Below are 19,029 nucleotides of genomic sequence, written 5' to 3'. Positions count from 1 at the left end.
ACACTATGTACCAAATTTCAGCCGGATCGGATGAAATTTGTTTCTCTTAGAGCGATCGCAAGCCAAATTTGGGGGTCCGTTTATATGGGGGCTATACGTAAAAGTGGACCGATATGGCCCAGCGTGATTTCAACAGACGGACGGACGGGCATGCTCAGATCGACTCAGAATTTCACCACGACCCAGAATATATATACTTTATGGGGTCTTAGAGCAATATTTAGATGTTTTACAAACGGAATGACAAAGTTAATAAATAATAAAAATACATTATTAACAAAAATTAAGAAAAAAAATCTTAAAAAGAAAATAAAAGAATTTTAATAATGAACAATGGTTTGTGGAAATGGTTCAATTTGGGAAGAATAATTCGGGTATGTAATTTCCATAAGGTTTCCCAAAATGTATGATATTTCCCTGAAGGAAAAATTAGATTTAGCCTGCGATAAAAGTATAGCTAGGCTTGTGTAGATTGCAGAGCTGGCCGAAGTCGATATAAAAAACCGACTTCGGTCGATTATTTTCCTAAAAGTTCTAATTAAAAATTTGGAAAGTCATAAAAACAACAATAAAAGCTACTCAGTCTTATAATATTCTTTTAGAGCTTACACTGAAAAAATATGTACGTGGTATTAAAGATTACGCAACCTTAAAATTAGGATTAGCAATTTACACACTATTAAGGACAAATTTCTTTAAAATAATGAAATTTTAATTAAAATAAAGTTTATAATCTTTGTTTCATTTTTTTTTATTAAATTTAGGACACAAAATTTTGTAAATTTGCGTCCCTTCGTTAAAGTTGTATGTCTTTAAACTAAGGCAAATTTTTCTTAAAGTAAAGAAACACATTTTTGATTTAAAGAAATTGTCATTAAATTAACTGAAATATTTAAACTTTAGATTTTAGATAAAAACGCATCAAATATAGGTTAAGATTTATTTTGGGGATTTAGCGTTTAAAGTTGTTTTGGAATTAAGAAAACATTTGTTACTTTGAAGTTTCCGTTATAATTTGGATTTTTAAACTGGCATTTGTTTGTACGTGAGTACCTTTATTTATAAACCGCAAAAAGGGAATGAAAATTTGATAAATGAGATCTGTATCCTAATTTTAATTTTATTGGTCCTAGATTTAAAGCCAGATGGGTCGCTAAAAATTTCTTTATTTTTAAGAAGCCGCATCTTTGGCTCTGAATCAATACCAAAATCCTTAAGGGAAGGTCAAAATCTTTGAATCCAAGTAAACTTTTAGCTAAACTTTAAATAAAATTTGAATTGTGTTGACGAAAATAATTGTAGAATTTTTTTGTTGTGTATGCAGAATATTTAGATTGGGCATAAAATCAGCCTGCAGGCTAACATTTTTTCATTTGTCCTCATCATTTATTCCGGTAGAGAATAACAAAAAGACAGCATTTATACTTATTTCCCCCACCGAAAAATGATGGTTTAGAAAAGAAAATCGTTATCTTTATTTGTCGAAAATTTCGTTTTCTAGTTGAGGAATTTTTATTTTTATTTATAAAATAATCCGATTAAAAATTTTATTGAAAAATGGCAAAATAATATTTGTTGGCATGTTTTCTCACCTAAAATACTTCTTCAATTCAGTTGTACTTACATCAACAATTAAATTTTTTGTTATGACCATTTTTTGAAAGATATCCCATATGCCTCGTTTCGTTCGATGTTTTGGTGTATCATCAAACGGCGTATTGATATTGTCCTTCTCCAATTCCATGATATTGTCATTTGTTTCCAAATGCAATGATTGAGAGATACTGATGGCAAGTAAGATAGAAAATAGAATAAACTTCATCCTTCCTCGATTCTGTAAACAAGGCAATAAATATATAAATATTAATAAATATAAAATTTTAATTTCATTTAAAAATTAATTAAATAATTATTTAGTCAATTACATATATTTGTTTAAAAAAATAAAAATATGCAAATTTCGGTCGAGACAAAATCCATGTACTTAGTTAATGATATTCACTGAGTGCATGGATTTTGTCTCCACCGACAACTGGGAAATTTATGAGATTTTTTTTTTTGTCTGACAGCTGCTTTGCCAGTTTAACGTGACGTCACTAAGCAGTAGTCTTTGACAAATCACCATGAATATGTTAACTCCAGAACACAGAACGCTTCCAAATCTTGTGAATTTGTCTCCGCGTTCGTGTGATTTGTCACCACTCGATTAGTTTTTGTAGGGATACCTTAAGTCATTGGTTTACGTGGATAAACCAGCAATGATTGACGTTTTGGAACTTTAAATTCAACGTGTCATTGCTGAGATATGCCCTCAAATATTTCAAAAGGTGGACGAAAATTAGACATCCAGAATGACCTTTGTGCAAAATAGTCCTGATGGCCATATGCCCGAAATTATATTTAAATGTTAAATGACAAGAAATTATCTACCAAATAAATTTATTTTTGCCATTTCATAATTTGGCATGGATTTTATTTAAATTTCAGTGCCCATATAAACCAATCCCCAGAGTTTACTTAGAATATGCCCTCTACCAACCATGCCTAAATTGGTCCATATCGGTTCATAACCATTAATAGACTCCTTCATATAATCCGATCGAGAACGAAATATACTCCATATAGTCTAAGTTATAATAGAGAATATAATGTCAAGAAGATTTAAGATACATTGTCATCGACAAGTATAATTCGATTGTGGATCCAGTTGCTCGTGCACGAAGTACTTCAGGCAAATCTATACCTGTGTCTCGGAAAAAGTGGACATGCCTCAATCGTACCACTAGAACAACGCAGAACAGTTAATTCTGATTGGTACCAACCGCCAAAGACGGATAACTCCTCACCACGACAATGCGAGTTCTCACACATCGTCTTAAACATTTTTAAGTACTCAGAATACCACCGTATAGTCCCGACTTGGAACCTAATGATTTCTTTTTATTCCCGTACGTTTTTCAACACCAGAAGAAGCTATATTTCAATCAGAGTGGCAAAAGTGTATCGACAATTGGTTCAAACGAATGCAAATGTGTATGGATTTTAATGGGGAATAATTTGAAAAGGAATAAAACAATATTCGATGATTTTTATACCCTCCACCATAGGTGTATTAACTTTGTCATTCCGTTTTTAACACATCGAAATATTGGTCTAAGACCCCATAAAGTATATATATTCTGGGTTGCGGTGAAATTCTGAGTCGATGTAGAGATGTCCGTCCGTCCGTCGGTGGAAATCACGCTAACTTCCGAACGAAACAGGCTATCCACTTGAAACTTGGCACAAGTAGTTGTTACTTATGTAGGTCGGATGGTATTGCAAATGGGCCATAACGGTTCACTTTTACGTATAGCCCCCATATAAACGGACCCCCCCGATTTGGCTTGCGGAGGCTCTAGGAGAACCAAATTTCCTCCGATCCGGTTGAAATTTGGTACATGGTGTTAGTATATGGTTTCTAATATTCACGTTAAAATTGGTCCATATAGGACCAAAAATATATATAGCCCCCATATAAACCGTTCCCCAGATTTTGCTTGCAGATCCTCTTGGAGGAGCAAATTTCATCTTATTTCATGAAATCCGGTACGTGGTATTTATATATGGCCTCTAACATCCATGCAAAAATTGGTCTAAATCGGTCCATAAATATATATAGCCCCCATATACACCGATCCCAGATTTGACCTCCGGAGCCTCTTAGAGGAGCAAATTTCATTCGATCGTGTTTAAATTTGGTACGTGGTGTAAGTATATGGTATCCAGCAACCGTGCAAAAATTGCTTCATAATTATATATAACAGGTTGGCTGATAAGTCTAACAACGAAAAACACATTTTTTTGTCGAAATTCCTTTTTATTATTCAACATAGTTCCCTTCAAGAGCGATACAACGATTACAACGACCTTCCAATTTTTTGATACCATTTTGGTAGTACTCCTTCGGTTTTGCCTCAAAATAGGCCTCAGTTTCGGCGATAACCTCTTCATTGCAGCCAAATTTTTTCCCTGTGAGCATCCTTTTGAGGTCTGAGAACAAGAAAAGTCGCTGGGGGCCAGATCTGGTGAATACGGTGGGTGGGGAAGCAATTCGAAGCCCAATTCATGAATTTTTGCCATCGTTCTCAATGACTTGTGGCACGGTGCGTTGTCTTGGAAGAACAACACTTTTTACTTCTTCATACGGGGCAGTTTTAACGCGATTTTGACCTTCAAACGCTCCAATAATGCCATATAATAGTCACTGTTGATGGTTTTTCCCTTCTCAAGATAATCGATAAAAATTATTCCATGTGCATCCCAAAAAACAGAGGCCATTACTTTACCAGCGGACTTTTGAGTCTTTCCACGCTTCGGAGACGGTTCACCGGTCGCTGTCCACTCAGTCGACTGTCGATTGGACTCAGGAGTGTAGTGATGGAGCCATGTTTCATCCATTGTCACATATCGACGGAAAAAATCGGGTGTATTACGAGTTAACAGCTGCAAACACCGCTCAGAATCATCAACACATTGTTGTTTTTGGTCAAATGTGAGCTCGCGCGGCAACCAATTTGCATAGAGCTTCCGCATATCCAAATATTGATGAATGATATGACCAACACGTTCCTTTGATATCTTTAAGGCCTCTGCTATCTGGATCAACTTCATTTTACGGTCATTAAAAATCATTTTGTGGATTTTTTTTGATGTTTTTCGGTAACCACCTCTTTCGGGCGTCCACTGCGTTCACCGTCCTCCGTGCTCATTTCACCACGCTTGAATTTTGCATACCAATCAATTATTTTTGATTTCCCTGGGGCAGAGTCCGGAAACCCATTATCAAGCCAAGTTTTTGCCAAGTTTGCTTGCACCGGTTTTTTTCCCTTCAGCAAACAGTATTTTATCAATACACGAAATTCCTTTTTTTTCCATTATATTCACAATAACAAAAGTTGCTTCACAAAAGACGCTCTATCTCACAAACTAATTGACTTACGGACGTCAAATTTTGACACGAATCATGTGAAGGTTGGTACTATACAAAAATAATATGCATTTAATACTAGCGACGCCATCTATGTGTCAGACCGGGGACTTATCAGCCAACCTGTTAGCATCCGCATAAACCGATTCCCAGATTTGACGTCCGGAGCCTCTTGGAGGCATAAATTTCATCCGATTTGGTTAAAATTTGGTACGTTGTAGAAGGATATGGCCGCTAACAACCATGCCAAAATTGTTCCATATCGGTCTATAGTTATATATATAGCCCCCAGATAAACCGACCCCCTATCAAACAAAAATTTGTCCATATCAGTTCATAATTGTATATAGCCGCCATATAAAGCGACCCCCTATAACATATTTCACTTCTCACTAATTAGCACGCAACAGTTCATGTCGGTTCGTAATTATTTATAGACTCGCCTATATATACCGATCAAGATCGGTATATATGGACTAATTGACAATTTAGAAGATGATGTTAAGAAGTTGTAAGATAACTCAGTATGTAGTAGAAGTTTCTACGCAATCCATGGTGAAGGGTACATAAGATTCGGCCTGGCCGAACTTACGGAATATACTTGTTGTTCTCTTATTCCGAAATATAAATGGCAAACCTCGTACACAGAAAAAAAGCTGTCCGATTCCAAACATTTTGTCTTTACACTAATGATTTTGGCATTGATTCCGAGCCAAAGAAGTGGAGAATTGAAGTAAGGATACTTCTAAGACAGAATTGTCTTTTAAATTTAAGTTTTGCGTACTTGATTATAGGAAGCAAATTTTATTTTATCTTTTTTTCTTCATGTAATTACAATTATACAATTATAGTCCTTTAAAAACGTGTTAACGACAACTTACATTTTCAAATTCAGACCCGACTTCAAGTAGAAATTATTATATGTCTCTAGTAAAAATCCTTTTTAAAATAAAGTGTATAAAAACGTCTCCTCTTTTTAAACCCTTTTTTGCTTTGTTGTAAAGATGCAAAAAGACAACAAATTTAAAGACAATTTCTTTAATTTTGAAGAATTTTTCACAAAGTTGACCTTTGTCAAACAGAATTTTCTTTCATTTTAAGAAACCCATTTTTAATTTGAATCACACAATTATAAGGAAAAACGACTTTAAAGAAAAGTTCATCGTCTTTCGGACAAAGAAAAAATCTTTATTTCAGACAAATGCGTCTTCTATGCTAAGCAAAAAACGCATTCGTATTTTAAGGACATGAAATCTTTTGTCTCACGACAATATTTTTTTCAGTGTATGTATACGATTAAGTATATGATATAGTTCTTTTTATATAATTTTCGATTACAATTTTAATTCGAAAATGTTGCTTGGGACTAGTTTTTTTATATTAATTACAAAGATAAAAACTTTCAATCAATTTCTTTTCTGAATAACTTGTTAATTTTACTAAAATATCAGACATTTTTTGACAACATTTTCAGCTTCAATAAATATTTTATTTGAAGATATGGTGGTGATATGTCTTCTGTGCATCGGAAGTGTAAAAAAAATGGATAGAGGATTCTTGACGTGCTTACAAAGCAACGGTTGTGGTATACATAAATTTTTTAATAATATCTTTATATGAGCGTTGAAACTAAACGGATTTTAATTGTGCAGTGGAGTGAATGTTTACGCTTCTAAAATGATTACATAACTTGAGAATTTAATGGAAATCTGTTCCCATAGTGGTAAGAGTATGCAATGGCAATTAATTCCACGACACTTAAAATATTTACACACTACTTACACATATGATGTGAAAAGAATTTATTCACATCACTTTGGCATGCCATGAAAATTGATTAATCACCCTTGAAAAGTTAATTTCTTTGCTGATTGTAATTAGAATCTTTAATGAAGCGTTACGATTTCTATTAGGAATAATAGGAATGATTGAAAAACTGTGATGGGCAACAAATTCAAAAATAGTAATTTGAATAAATAGAGAGGTATTTTGCTGGGCTATTCAACTGTCTTCTACAACATTTTCTTTCCATTTATAAGGTATTGATGTATTGGTCTTAGAACGACGGCTGCCACTCGTGCTAAAAAAAAAAAAATCTACCAAATTTGAACAAAATTTTACCAAAAATCTACCAAACTTAACCCTTTCGACCCTAAAGTTGCCTGTGAGCAACTTGTTATACCCTCCACCATAGGATGGGGGTATATTAACTTTGTCATTCCGTTTGTAACACATCGAAATATTGCTCTAAGAACCCATAAAGTATATATATTCTGGGTCGTGGTGAAATTCTGAGTCGATCTGAGCGAAACGAAACAAGCTATCGACTTGAAACTTGGCACAAGTAGTTGTTATTGATGTAGGTCGGATGGGATTGCAAATGGGCCATATCTGTCCACTTTTACGTATAGCCCCCATATAAACGGACCCCCAAATTTGGATTGCCCATCCTCTAAGAGAAGCAAATTTCATCCGCTCCGGCTGAAATTTGGTACGTGGTGTTAGTATATGGTCTCTAACATTCATGCAAAAATTGGTCCACATCGGTTGAAATTTGGTACGTGGTGTAAGGTATCTAACAATCGTGCAAAAATTGCTTCATATCGGTCCATAATTATATATAGCTTCCATATAAACCGATTCCCAGATTTGAACTCCGGAGCCTCTTGGAGGAATACATTTCATCCGATTCGGTTGAAATTTCGTACGTTGTGGAAGGATATGGCCGCTAACAGCCGTGCCCCATATAAACCGATCCCCCGATTTGGCTTGCCGAGCCTCTAAGAGAAACAAATTTCATCCGATCCAGCTGAAATTTGGTACACGGTGTTGGTTTATGGTCTCTAACAACCATGCTAAAATTGGTCCACATCGGTCCATAATTATATATAGCCCCCATATAAACCGATCACCAGATTTGACCTCCGGAGCCTCTTGGAAGACCAAAATACATCTGATTCAGTTAAAATTTGGTACGTAGTTTTAATATTTGGCCTCAAACACCCATGCAAAAATTGGTCAAAATCGGTACATAATTATATATAGGCCCCATATAAACCGATCCCCAGATTTGACCTCTGGAGCCCCTTGGAAGAGCAAAATTCATCCGATTCGGTTGAAATTTGGTACGTGATGTTAGTATATGGTATCCAACAACCATGCAGGAATTGGTTAATATCAGTCCATAAGTATATATAGCTCCCATATAAACCGACCCCCAGATTTGACCTCTGGTGTCTTTTGGAGAAGCAAAATTCATCCGATCTGGTTGAAATTTGGTACGTGGTGGTAGTATATGATATTTAACAACAATGCCAAAAGTGCTCTACATCAGTCCATAATCATGTATAGCCCCCATATAAACAGATCACGAGATTTGGTTTTGGAGCCTCTTGGAGGAGCAAATTTCATTCGAGTCAATTGAAATTTGGTACATTGTGCTAGTATATGCCCGTTAACAACCATGCCTAACTAGGTCCATATCGGTCTATAGTTATATATAGCCCTCAGATAAATAGATCCCCAATCACACAAAAATTGGTCCATATCAAGTTCATAATTGTATATAGCCCACATATAAGCGACCCCATATTTCAATTCTGGCTCTCTACGTACCGTGCAAAAGTCCATATCGATTCGTAATTATTTGTAAACTTACCTATACACACCTTTTTTTGTCAAGTATATACCACGTATGGACTAACTCACAATTTACAAAACGATGTTAAGAAGTTTTAAGATACCACAACCCAATTAATTCGATTGTGGATGACAGTCTTTCGTAGAAGTTTCTACGCAATCCATGGTGGAGGGTACATAAGATTCGGCCTGGTCGAACTTACGGCCGTATATACTTGTTTTGTTTAAATAATATAGAATATTATTTAATTTTATTTCTATAGAAAATTTTGTCAAAATTTTATTTCTGTAGAAAATTGTATTAAAATTTTATTTCTATAAAAAATTTTTTTAAAAATTTTATTTCTTTAAAAAAAAAATTTAAAAAAATTTTTTTAATGTAGTCAAAACTTTATTTCCGTAGAAAATTTTGTCAAAATTTTATTTCTATAGAAAATTTTGTCAAAATTTTATGTCTATCTAAAATTTTGTCAAAATTTTAATTTTTTTCCTTGTCCAAACGTAGACAAACTTTTCAGTAAAACAGTTTTATCTTTATGGTTTCAGTGATTCAATTAAAAATTGGGTATCCTAACATGAAAGAAAATTTTGTTTGACTAAGGTAACCTTGCCTTTAATAATTCTGATAATTTCTTGAAAATTAATGAAGTCGTCTTTAAATTCGTAGACTTTTTGTATCTTGATTAGAAAGCTAAAAGAGTTGAAAAATCAGATACGTTTGTTATTACTTTATTTTAATGGCGTTTTTATCGACGTTTGGACAAGGAAAAAATGATATATAGACAAATGTGTCTTATATTCTAAGCTTTCGTTATATAAGGACATGAAATCTTTGGCCCAAAGATAATGTTTTTGTCAGTGTGCCTTATTGCATCACCTAAACTACAACGAATGTAATCGTTACTATCATTATCTAGTGCCTAAAACCTACAAATGGTAAACAAATTATGATTATTAATATTAATAAGTATTTTACATTTAATTGAAACTTTCCATTTTGCAGGTATACATTTTCACACATTTTAAAATTAAATTCTGATAATAAATACAATAATTACATTTGTATAAATTTTCACACATTTTAAAATTAAATTCTGATAATAAATACAATAATTACATTTGTTCCATTTCTAATTAAAAAATTATAACTGATATCATTTCGAATGATAGACATTAAACACTTTGCGATATATTCCAACAAATTTCATTGGAGTATCTAATAATTACAGGGTGATTGATATGTATTGCAACCAAATTCCCAGCACTAAAATTTGTAAGTTGTACTAAAGGCACAATTTTAAAAGCACTTTCAAAAATATCCTTCCAAAAGCTGTTCTTTATTTTAACTACACAGGAAGTTATTTTAATTCATTTTTTTATAACTCGCAATTTTTATACTTTTAATGGGTTATTTTAACTTTGTTTGTTTTAAATAATTTAAAAACAGATTAAGAATTAATAAGAAGGTACAACTGATTTAAACGTTGTTGAAAAACCAAAAAAAAAATGCTAAAACAATTCTAGATAAATTGCGAATTTTTGAAAATATTTAGGGTCAAACGTTTCAGACAAGCATTAGAATGCATTAAAAATTGTAAAAAAATATTTATTTGGCAAAATATGACAAAAGTATTTAATCCACATCCAAAACACTGAATTCGAATCACACCTTACGAAGTGATGCAAATTCAGTGCAACGGCTTTTGAAATGGTGGACATCCGTCCTATGACAAGCCCATATTAAATTCATCGCTTCTGCGCCAATTTTTCACCACTTCCGGATCCATAAAGAACATTATCACTACCTTTTTGGTGACACTTTTTTGCTGAGTTGCTATTACATCTAAACCGCTCGTCTGATATCGGACAGATTTATTTTAGCGACATTTCATTTTATTGTTTTCAAACTTAAACAAAAGCATTATGATTTCTAACAAATCTTAACTGAATCTAATATTAGATGTTATTTCAGCCTTTTTTTTATACCCTAAACCACATAGTGGTCAGAGTATAATAAGTTTGATCTGCCAAAAAATGTGCTAAAAATCAATAGAAATATTGATTTTAGGCCCCATAAAATATATACCGATCGACTCAGAATCATCTCCTGAGTCAATCTAGCGCTTGGTGTCCGTCCGTCTGTCCATGTATTTCTTGTTCACAGGATTCCGGTCGCAATTATTAACCGATTTTGATGAAATTTGTACAGGGAGTTTTTTGGGCACAAGGACGAACGCTATTGAATTTAGAAGAAATCGGATCAAATTTAGATATAGCTCCCATATATATGTATCGCCCGATTTCGATAAATGGGGTCACGTTGCAAATTTTCAAACAGATCGTCACCAAATTTGGAAAAAAAGTTGTATTTTTCATCGCCCTTCAAGTCTGGAAAATTTTATCCAAATCGGTTCATATTTAGATATAGCTCTCATATATATGTATCACCCGATTTTCCCAAATTTGGCCACAAAACCCTTATTTATCAACCAATCTTACTCAATGTTGGCTAAATGTAATCTTCTACAGCACAAACTACATGTGCAAAAAATCAACGAAATCTGTTCAGATTTAGCTATAGCTCCTATATATATGTACCGCCCGATTTTTCTAAATTTGGCCATAAAACCGTTATTTATCGACCGATCTTACTCAATGTTGGCTAAATGTAATCTTCTATAGCACTAACTATATGTGCAAAAAATCATCGAAATCTGTTCAGATTTAAATATAGCTCCCATATATATGTATAGCCCGATATTCCCAAATTTGGCCATAGAACCCTTATTTGTTAACAGATCTTACTCAAAGTTGGCTAGATAGAGTCCTCTATATGTGCACAATTTCATCGAAATCGGTTCAGATGTAGATATAGCTCTCATATATGTATCGCCCTAATAACCTTATTTTTGACCATACAGGCCTCATTTCTTAACTGATCTTACTCAAATCTTGCACAAGGTAACCTTTTGTGGTATTAATCAAACCCGCAAAATATTATGCAAATTGGTTCAGATTTACATATAGCTTCCATATAACATATATGCATCGCTCGATATTCCCAAATTTGGCCATAATACTCTTGTTTATTAACCAATGTTACTCAAATTTAAATTTTTGATGTACTAGCTGATCGTATTTATACGTACTTGTAGCTCTTACATAAGCACAAATCTACCAAACAAATATTTCTATAGAAATTTTTGTCAAAACTTTATTCCTGTAGAAAATTTTGTCAACATTTTATTTCTATAGAAAATTTTGTCAAAATTGCATTTCTATACACTGAAAAAAAGCATACCCGGTTCCAATGATTTTGTCTTTACTTTAAAAAATTTGGTATTGATTCCGAGCCAAAGAAGCGGAGAATACAAGTAAGGACACTTTTAAGACACAATTTTCTTTTAAAATCGGGTTTTGTGTAGTTGCTTCTAGGAAGCAAATTTTAATTTTTCGCTTTTTCAGCTTTTTTTTCATATGCTATCAAAAGTCCAAGTTAACGACGACTGTATTTTCTAAATTTAGACTCGACTTCTAGTAGAAATTTTGCTGTGTTTCAAGTAAAAAACGTCTTTAAAATAAAATGTTGAAAAACATGTCCTATATTTGAACGATTTTTTGCTTTATAGTCAAGATGCAAAAAGACAACAAATTTAAAGACAATTTCATTAAATTTAAAGATTTTTTCTAAATTATTAAAGTCAAGTTGACCTTAGCCCAAACATTTTTTCTTTCATGTTATGATATCCATTTTTAAATCAAATCGCTTAATTATAAGGACAATACGACTTCATTGAAAAGTTTATCGACCTTTGGTCAAGGAAAAAAACTTTATACTAGAGAAATGCGTCTTCTATGCTAAGCAAAATTTGCATTCGTATTTTAAAGACATGACATCTTTGACCACACGACAATATTTTTATCAGTGTACAATTTTTTTTTTTTTCAAAATATTATTTCTATAAAAAATTTTCTCAAAATTTTATTTCTATGGAATTTTTTCTCAATATTTTATTTCTTTGGAATTTATTGTCAAAATTTTATTTCTATAGAAAAATTTCTCACAAAAATTTGTTTATAGAAACTTTTTCCAAAATTTTATTTTTATAGAGATTTAATAATAAAAAATTACTATTTTGGGTAGAATTCTACCAACTGTGCCAAGCGTGGTGGTAATACAAATTTATATTCTAAGTTTATATACGTTGAGTATTCATGTTTTAAGATAATAAAATACTTAGAACCATTTTTGTTTTGTAAAATTTGTTTAAATTTAACGAAAAATATTGTAGGGAAAATTGTTTGGGAATGTATGGAAAAGTAGGGAACATTTTTTTTGTCCTTGTAGGGTAAATCGAACATTTTCCCTGGCAACACTGACTATCAGCTATAGTCAGATTAAGCGCCCATAAACATATAGCCCTTAATTATTTATATATATCCTTAATTTATTAAATATGCAAAAGCGGTTTATCTCCCATACCTACATCAATGTTACCCCCACAAATACTTATGTTTACTAATTCGACTTTCTACTTTACTTACTTGTTTTTGTCTTTGAAAAACCCAGCAAAAAATTTTGGAAGTTGTTGCAAAGGCACAACTTTAAAAGCACTTCCAAAAATGTCCCCTCAAAGATGTTCTCTATTTTAATTACACTGTTTAATACAATTTTTTATACCCTCCACCATAGGATGGGGGTATATTAACTTTGTCATTCCGTTTGTAACACATCGAAATATTGCTCTAAGACCCCATAAAGTATATATATTCTGGGTCGTGGTGAAATTCTGAGTCGATCTAAGCATGTCCGTCCGTCCGTCCGTCTGTCCGTCTGTCCGGCTGTCCGTCCGTCTGTGGAAATCACGCTAACTTCCGAACGAAACTAGCTATCGACTTGAAACTTGGCACAAGTAGTTGTTATTGATGTAGGTCGGATGGTATTGAAAATGGGCCATATCGGCCCACGTTTACGTATAGCCCCCATATAAACCGATCCCCAAATTTGGCTTGCGGAGCCTTCCGGAGCAGCAAAATTCATCCGATCCGGTTGAAATTTGGTACGTGGTCTAAGTATACGGTCTCTAACAACCATGCAAAAATTGGTCCATATCGGTCCATAATTATATATAGCCCCCATATAAACCGATTCCCAGATTTGACCTCCGGAGCCTCTTGGAGGGGCAAAATTCATCCGATCCGGTTGAAATTTGGTACCTGATGTTAGTATGCGGTCTCTAACAACCGTGCAAAAATTGGTCCATATCGGTCCATAAATATATATAGCTCCCATATAAACCGATCCCCAGATTTGACCTCCGGAGCATCTTGGAGGAGCAAACTTCATCCTACCCGATTGAAATTTGGTACGTGGTGTTAGTATATGGTCTCCAACAACCATGCAAAAACTGGTCCATATCGGTCCATAATTATATATAGCTCGCATATAAACCGATCCCCAGATTTGACCTCCGGAGCCTCTTGGAGGGGCAAAATTCATGCGATCCGTTTGAAATTGGGTACCTGATGTTAGTATACGGTCTCTAACAAGCATGCAAAAATTGGTCCATATCGGTCCATAATTATATATAGCTCCCATATAAACCGATCCCCAGATTTGAACTCTGGAGCCTCTTGGATGAGCAAAATTCATCCGATCCAATTGAAATTTAGTACGCGGTGTTAGTATATGGTCTCTAACAACCATGCAAAAACTGGTCCATATCGGTCCATAATTATATATAGCTCCCATATAAACCGATCCCCAGATTTGACCTCCGGAGCCTCTGGGAGGGGCAAAATTCATCCGATCCGTTTGAAATTGGGTACCTGATGTAAGTATACGGTCTCTAACAAGCATGCAAAAATTGGTCCATATCGGTCCATAATTATATATAGCTCCCATATAAACCGATCCCCAGATTTAACCTCCGGAGCCTCTTGGAGGAGCAAAAGTCATCCGATGCGGTTGAAATTTGGTACATTTCGTTAGTATATGGCCTCTAACAGCCATGTAAAAATTGTCAAATTTTATTACTATAGAAAGTTTTGTCAAAATTTCATTTCTATAGAAAGTTTTGTAAAAAGTTTATTTCTATAGCAATGTTTGTCAACATTTTATTACCATAGAAAATTTTGTCAAAATTTTATTTCTATAGAAAATTTTGTAAAAAATTTATTTCTGTAGAAAATTTTGTCAACATTTTATTTCTATAGACAATTTTGTCAACATTTTATTTCTATAGAACATTTTGTCAACATTTTATTTCTATAGAAAATTTTGTCAACATTTTATTTCTATAGAAAATTTTGTCAACATTTTATTTCTATAGAAAATTTTGTCAAAATTTTATTGCTATAGAAAATTTTGTCAACATTTTACTTCCATAGAAAATTTTGTCAACATTTTATTTCTATAGAAAATTTTGTCAAGTTTTTATTTCTATAGAAAATTTTGTCAAAATTTTATTTCTATAGAAAATTTTGTCAAACTGAATTATATACGTACTTAATCGGCCTTTTTTTTGTTTAATATATACCCCTTATGGACTAACTTACAATTTAGAAGACAGTGTTAAAAAATTTTACGATACCTTGCCATCGGCAAGTGTTATCGCAACCCAAGTAATTCGATTGTGGATGACAGCCTTTAGTAGAAGTTCCTACGCAATCCATGGTGGAGGGTACATAAGATTCGGCCTGGCCGAACTTACGGCCGTATATACTTGTTATAACTCGCTTTTTTATATTTTTAATGAGTTAAAATAATTTAAAGTTAAAATTAATTTTTTTGTTTCAAATAGGTTAAAAACAGAGTATGTATTAATCAAGTGATAGAAATTATATAAATTTTGTCGAAAAAAGTGCTAAATTCATTCTGGGAAAAATTTGCAAATTTTTTGAAATATTTTAGGTCAAACGTTTCAAACAAGCATTAGATTGCATTAAAAATCACAAAAAAAAATATAAAAATTATTAATTTGGCAAAATATTACAAAAATTTTTAATTCACATACAAAACACGGTATACATCTTAAGAAGTGATTCAAATTTAGTGCAACGACGGTTGAAATGGTGGGCGTCCGTCATATGAGGAGACCATGTTAAATTCTTCGTTTCTGCGCCAATTTTTCCGGATCAAAAACTTGTTCACTACTTTTTTGGCGGGCTTTTTTTGCTGGTAAGTAAAAAATTAATATGTTATGTTGCATTACATATCGGCCACACTGTACGTGATATGAAATATTTACATCGGAAAATATTCGAATTTTTGTTTTAATACCATATTTGAAAGTTTTCCTGCTTTGGACTAATAATGTATTTATTTACATTTAGATTAATTTATAATTAAAAATTTGAAAAAAAGGACATACAATTAAAACGTCTACATTTTAATTTCCATAGAAATCAAATCAAAAAGCGAATCAGATTGCGCAGAACACAAACAAAAATACATACAATGCTTACAAATTGAAATTATTTTTTAATTAACAGCATACCATGATTGAGGCTTATACACACACACACACTCACAGGAATTTGCAATAAAAATAGCTACAGTTCCGTAAAATCCCAAAATCTCCTATACTAGCAACCCACCCCATCAATAGTATCCTTTTACACAAAATCAATTATTTGCCCCTTAGCCCACTGTTACATCGTCAATCATTGATAGTGGTGGTCTGGTGCAGTTACCAGGCCAACCAATATTGAAGTAAGTAAATCGGCAAATCTGTTGCATTTGTTTATAAAAATTTCGTATTGAAATGATTGGCATTTTAATGTTGTTGATGTTATTGCTTTGTTGTTGCATTTTCTAAATAAACTAAATTCTATGGTAATACACATACAACCCCATTATTAGCATGTAAATGTATTTGATGTTGTGTATTTGCGATTGTATGTGAAATTCAATATTACAGATGTATGCGTATTAATTAAATGCAGAAATGCGAACTCACATTCATTCATTGAACTCCATCTCATTGATTGTTCGTCAGACTGGTATTTTGAGGTCTAGTGTAATAAGTTTGAGAAATGTATGTAGATTAGGTAAAATTAAATGTTATCATATTGTTATATCTGTCAATCTCAAAAAAAAAAAAAATATACAAGCAACAAATTTCAGGTGAAGGATCATCCTGAACTGAAAAATCTTTTATTTGTCGTACAATTGTTTGCCGTACTGACAGTGTTGCATCCACAGTTGCCACAGTTGGCAGAATTCTACCAAAAATTATAGATTTTTTACCGTTTGGTAGAATTCTTGACGTTTTTTGTAGATTTTGTCAAAATATATAAGTAGTTACTACAATTTTATATAGAAATAAAATTTTTACAAAAATTTTTGTATAGAAATACAAATTTAAAAAAATTTTCTATAGAAATAAAATTTTCAAAAATTTTTTGTAGAAATACAATTTTAACAAAATTTTGTTTACACTGAAGAAAATATTTTCGTGATATTAAAAATTATGCAAACTAAATTTTAGGTTGGATTTAGGAAATGTTCCTTAAAGTAAAGGAGGTACATGTTTATGGGTGTCTTGTCACAATATGAGCAGAAATGTCTAATATTAGGAACTATAGTTTATTTTGCACCAAAAGAGTTAGTATGCCACTAATATTGAGTCCATTATTAAATAAAAAGAGGAAATCGGTCAATTAGTTGTGTGTAATAAATTCAAATTTCTGCAAATAGGGCAATAGATTTATGTAAGAGCTACATGTAAGTCTAAATACGATCAGTTGGTACATCAAAATTTGAAATTTGAATAACATAGATTAATAAATAAGAGTATTATGACCAAATATGACAAAATCGAGCGATGCATATATATGGGACCTATATCTAAATCTGAACCAATTTGTATAATATTTTGCAGGTATGATTGATACCACAGAAGGTCACTTTGTGTAAAATTTGAGTACGATCAGTTAATAAATAAGGTTATTAGGCGCAAATTTTTCCAAATCGGGCGATACATATATATGGGAGCTATATCTAAATTTGAACTGATTTCGATGAAATTTTGCACATACAGTTAGTGCTATTGAAGATTACATGTAGCGAACCTTGGTTACGATCTTTTGATAAATAAGGGGCGATACATATATAAGGGAGCTATATCTAAATCTGAACCGATTTCGATGAAATTTCGCACATACAGTTAGAGCTACAGAAGATTACATTTAGCCAACTTTGAGTACGATCGGTTTATAAATAAGGGTTTTACGGCCAAATTTGACCAAATCGGGCGATACATATATATGGGAGCTATATCTAAATCTGAACCGATTTCGATGAAATTGCGCACATACAGTTAGAGGTATAGAAGATTATATTTAGCCAACTTTGAGTACTATCGGTTGATAAATAAGGGTTTTACGGCCAAATCGGGCGATACATATATATGGGAGCTATTCTATATCTAAATCTGAATCGATTTCGATTATTTTTGGCACATATTGTCAGTACCATAAAAGATTAGAGTAAGCCAAGTTTGAGTAAGATCGCTTAATAAATAAAGTTTTTATGGCCAAATTTGGGAAAATCGAACGATACATATATATGGGAGCTATATCTAAATCTGAACCGATTTCGATGAAATTTTGCAGACTTAAAGGGTGATGAAAAAGTTTACTATGTGCAAAATTTGATGACGATCGGTTTGTAAAAGAGCGCAACGTGATTCCATTTGTCGAAATCGGGCGATACATATATATGGGAGCTATATCTAAATTTGATCCGATTTCTTCCAAATTCAATAGCGTCCTTGTGTCCAAAAAACACCCTGTACTAAATTTCATCCAAATCGGTTAATAATTGCGACCGAAATCCTGTGAACAACAAATACATGGACAGACGGACGGACGGACACCAAGCGCTAGATCGACTCAGGAGGTGATTCTGAGTCGATCGGTATATATTTTATGGGGTCTAAAATCAATATTTCTGGTAGGCAAATTTTTTTTGCCGATCAAACTTATTATACCCTGACCACTATGTGGTTTAGGGTATAATAAAAACTGTTCAAATATATGCTTATTTTGAGGATTTAGCATCTTTGGTTTAATTTTTTTAACAAAGTCTTTATTTTAAAGAAGCCGCATCTTTGGCTCGGAATCAATACCAAAATCCCTAAGGGATGGTCAAAAGCTTTGGATCCAAGTAAACTTTTTTTTTTGAGTGTAGAAATAGGTTAGGCTAGGTGGCAGCCCGATTTATCAGGCTCACGTAAGTTCACATTGGTGAACTTCTCTCTTATCACTGAGTGCTTCCCGATTCCATGTTAAGCTCAATGACAAGGGAACTAAAATTAGGAAAATAATTTTTATAAATTCAATATTATTAAATAATTCGATTTTCGTTGGTCAATATAATATAATAAGATTTTTTTTAATTTCGTAGATTTTTGGTA

At 32.9% G+C, this 19,029-nt stretch overlaps 1 protein-coding gene across 1 annotated transcript in view; it reads right to left on the bottom strand.

Moving 5' to 3' along the window:
* Positions 1-19,029, bottom strand: part of LOC142228073 (uncharacterized) — a 106,244-nt gene that overhangs the window by 22,798 nt on the left and 64,417 nt on the right. The window contains exon 2 of the mRNA XM_075298378.1: positions 1,625-1,834. Coding sequence (XP_075154493.1) covers positions 1,625-1,822 — 198 coding nt within the window. The 5' untranslated portion in view covers positions 1,823-1,834. The remainder of the gene's footprint in view (positions 1-1,624; positions 1,835-19,029) is intronic.

The sequence above is a fragment of the Haematobia irritans genome, chromosome 3, assembly GCF_050003625.1.
Source record: "Haematobia irritans isolate KBUSLIRL chromosome 3, ASM5000362v1, whole genome shotgun sequence".
NCBI classification, from domain to species: domain Eukaryota; kingdom Metazoa; phylum Arthropoda; class Insecta; order Diptera; family Muscidae; genus Haematobia; species Haematobia irritans.
Note: the sequence above shows the minus strand (reverse complement) of the source record. Positions and strands in the feature narration are given on the sequence as shown.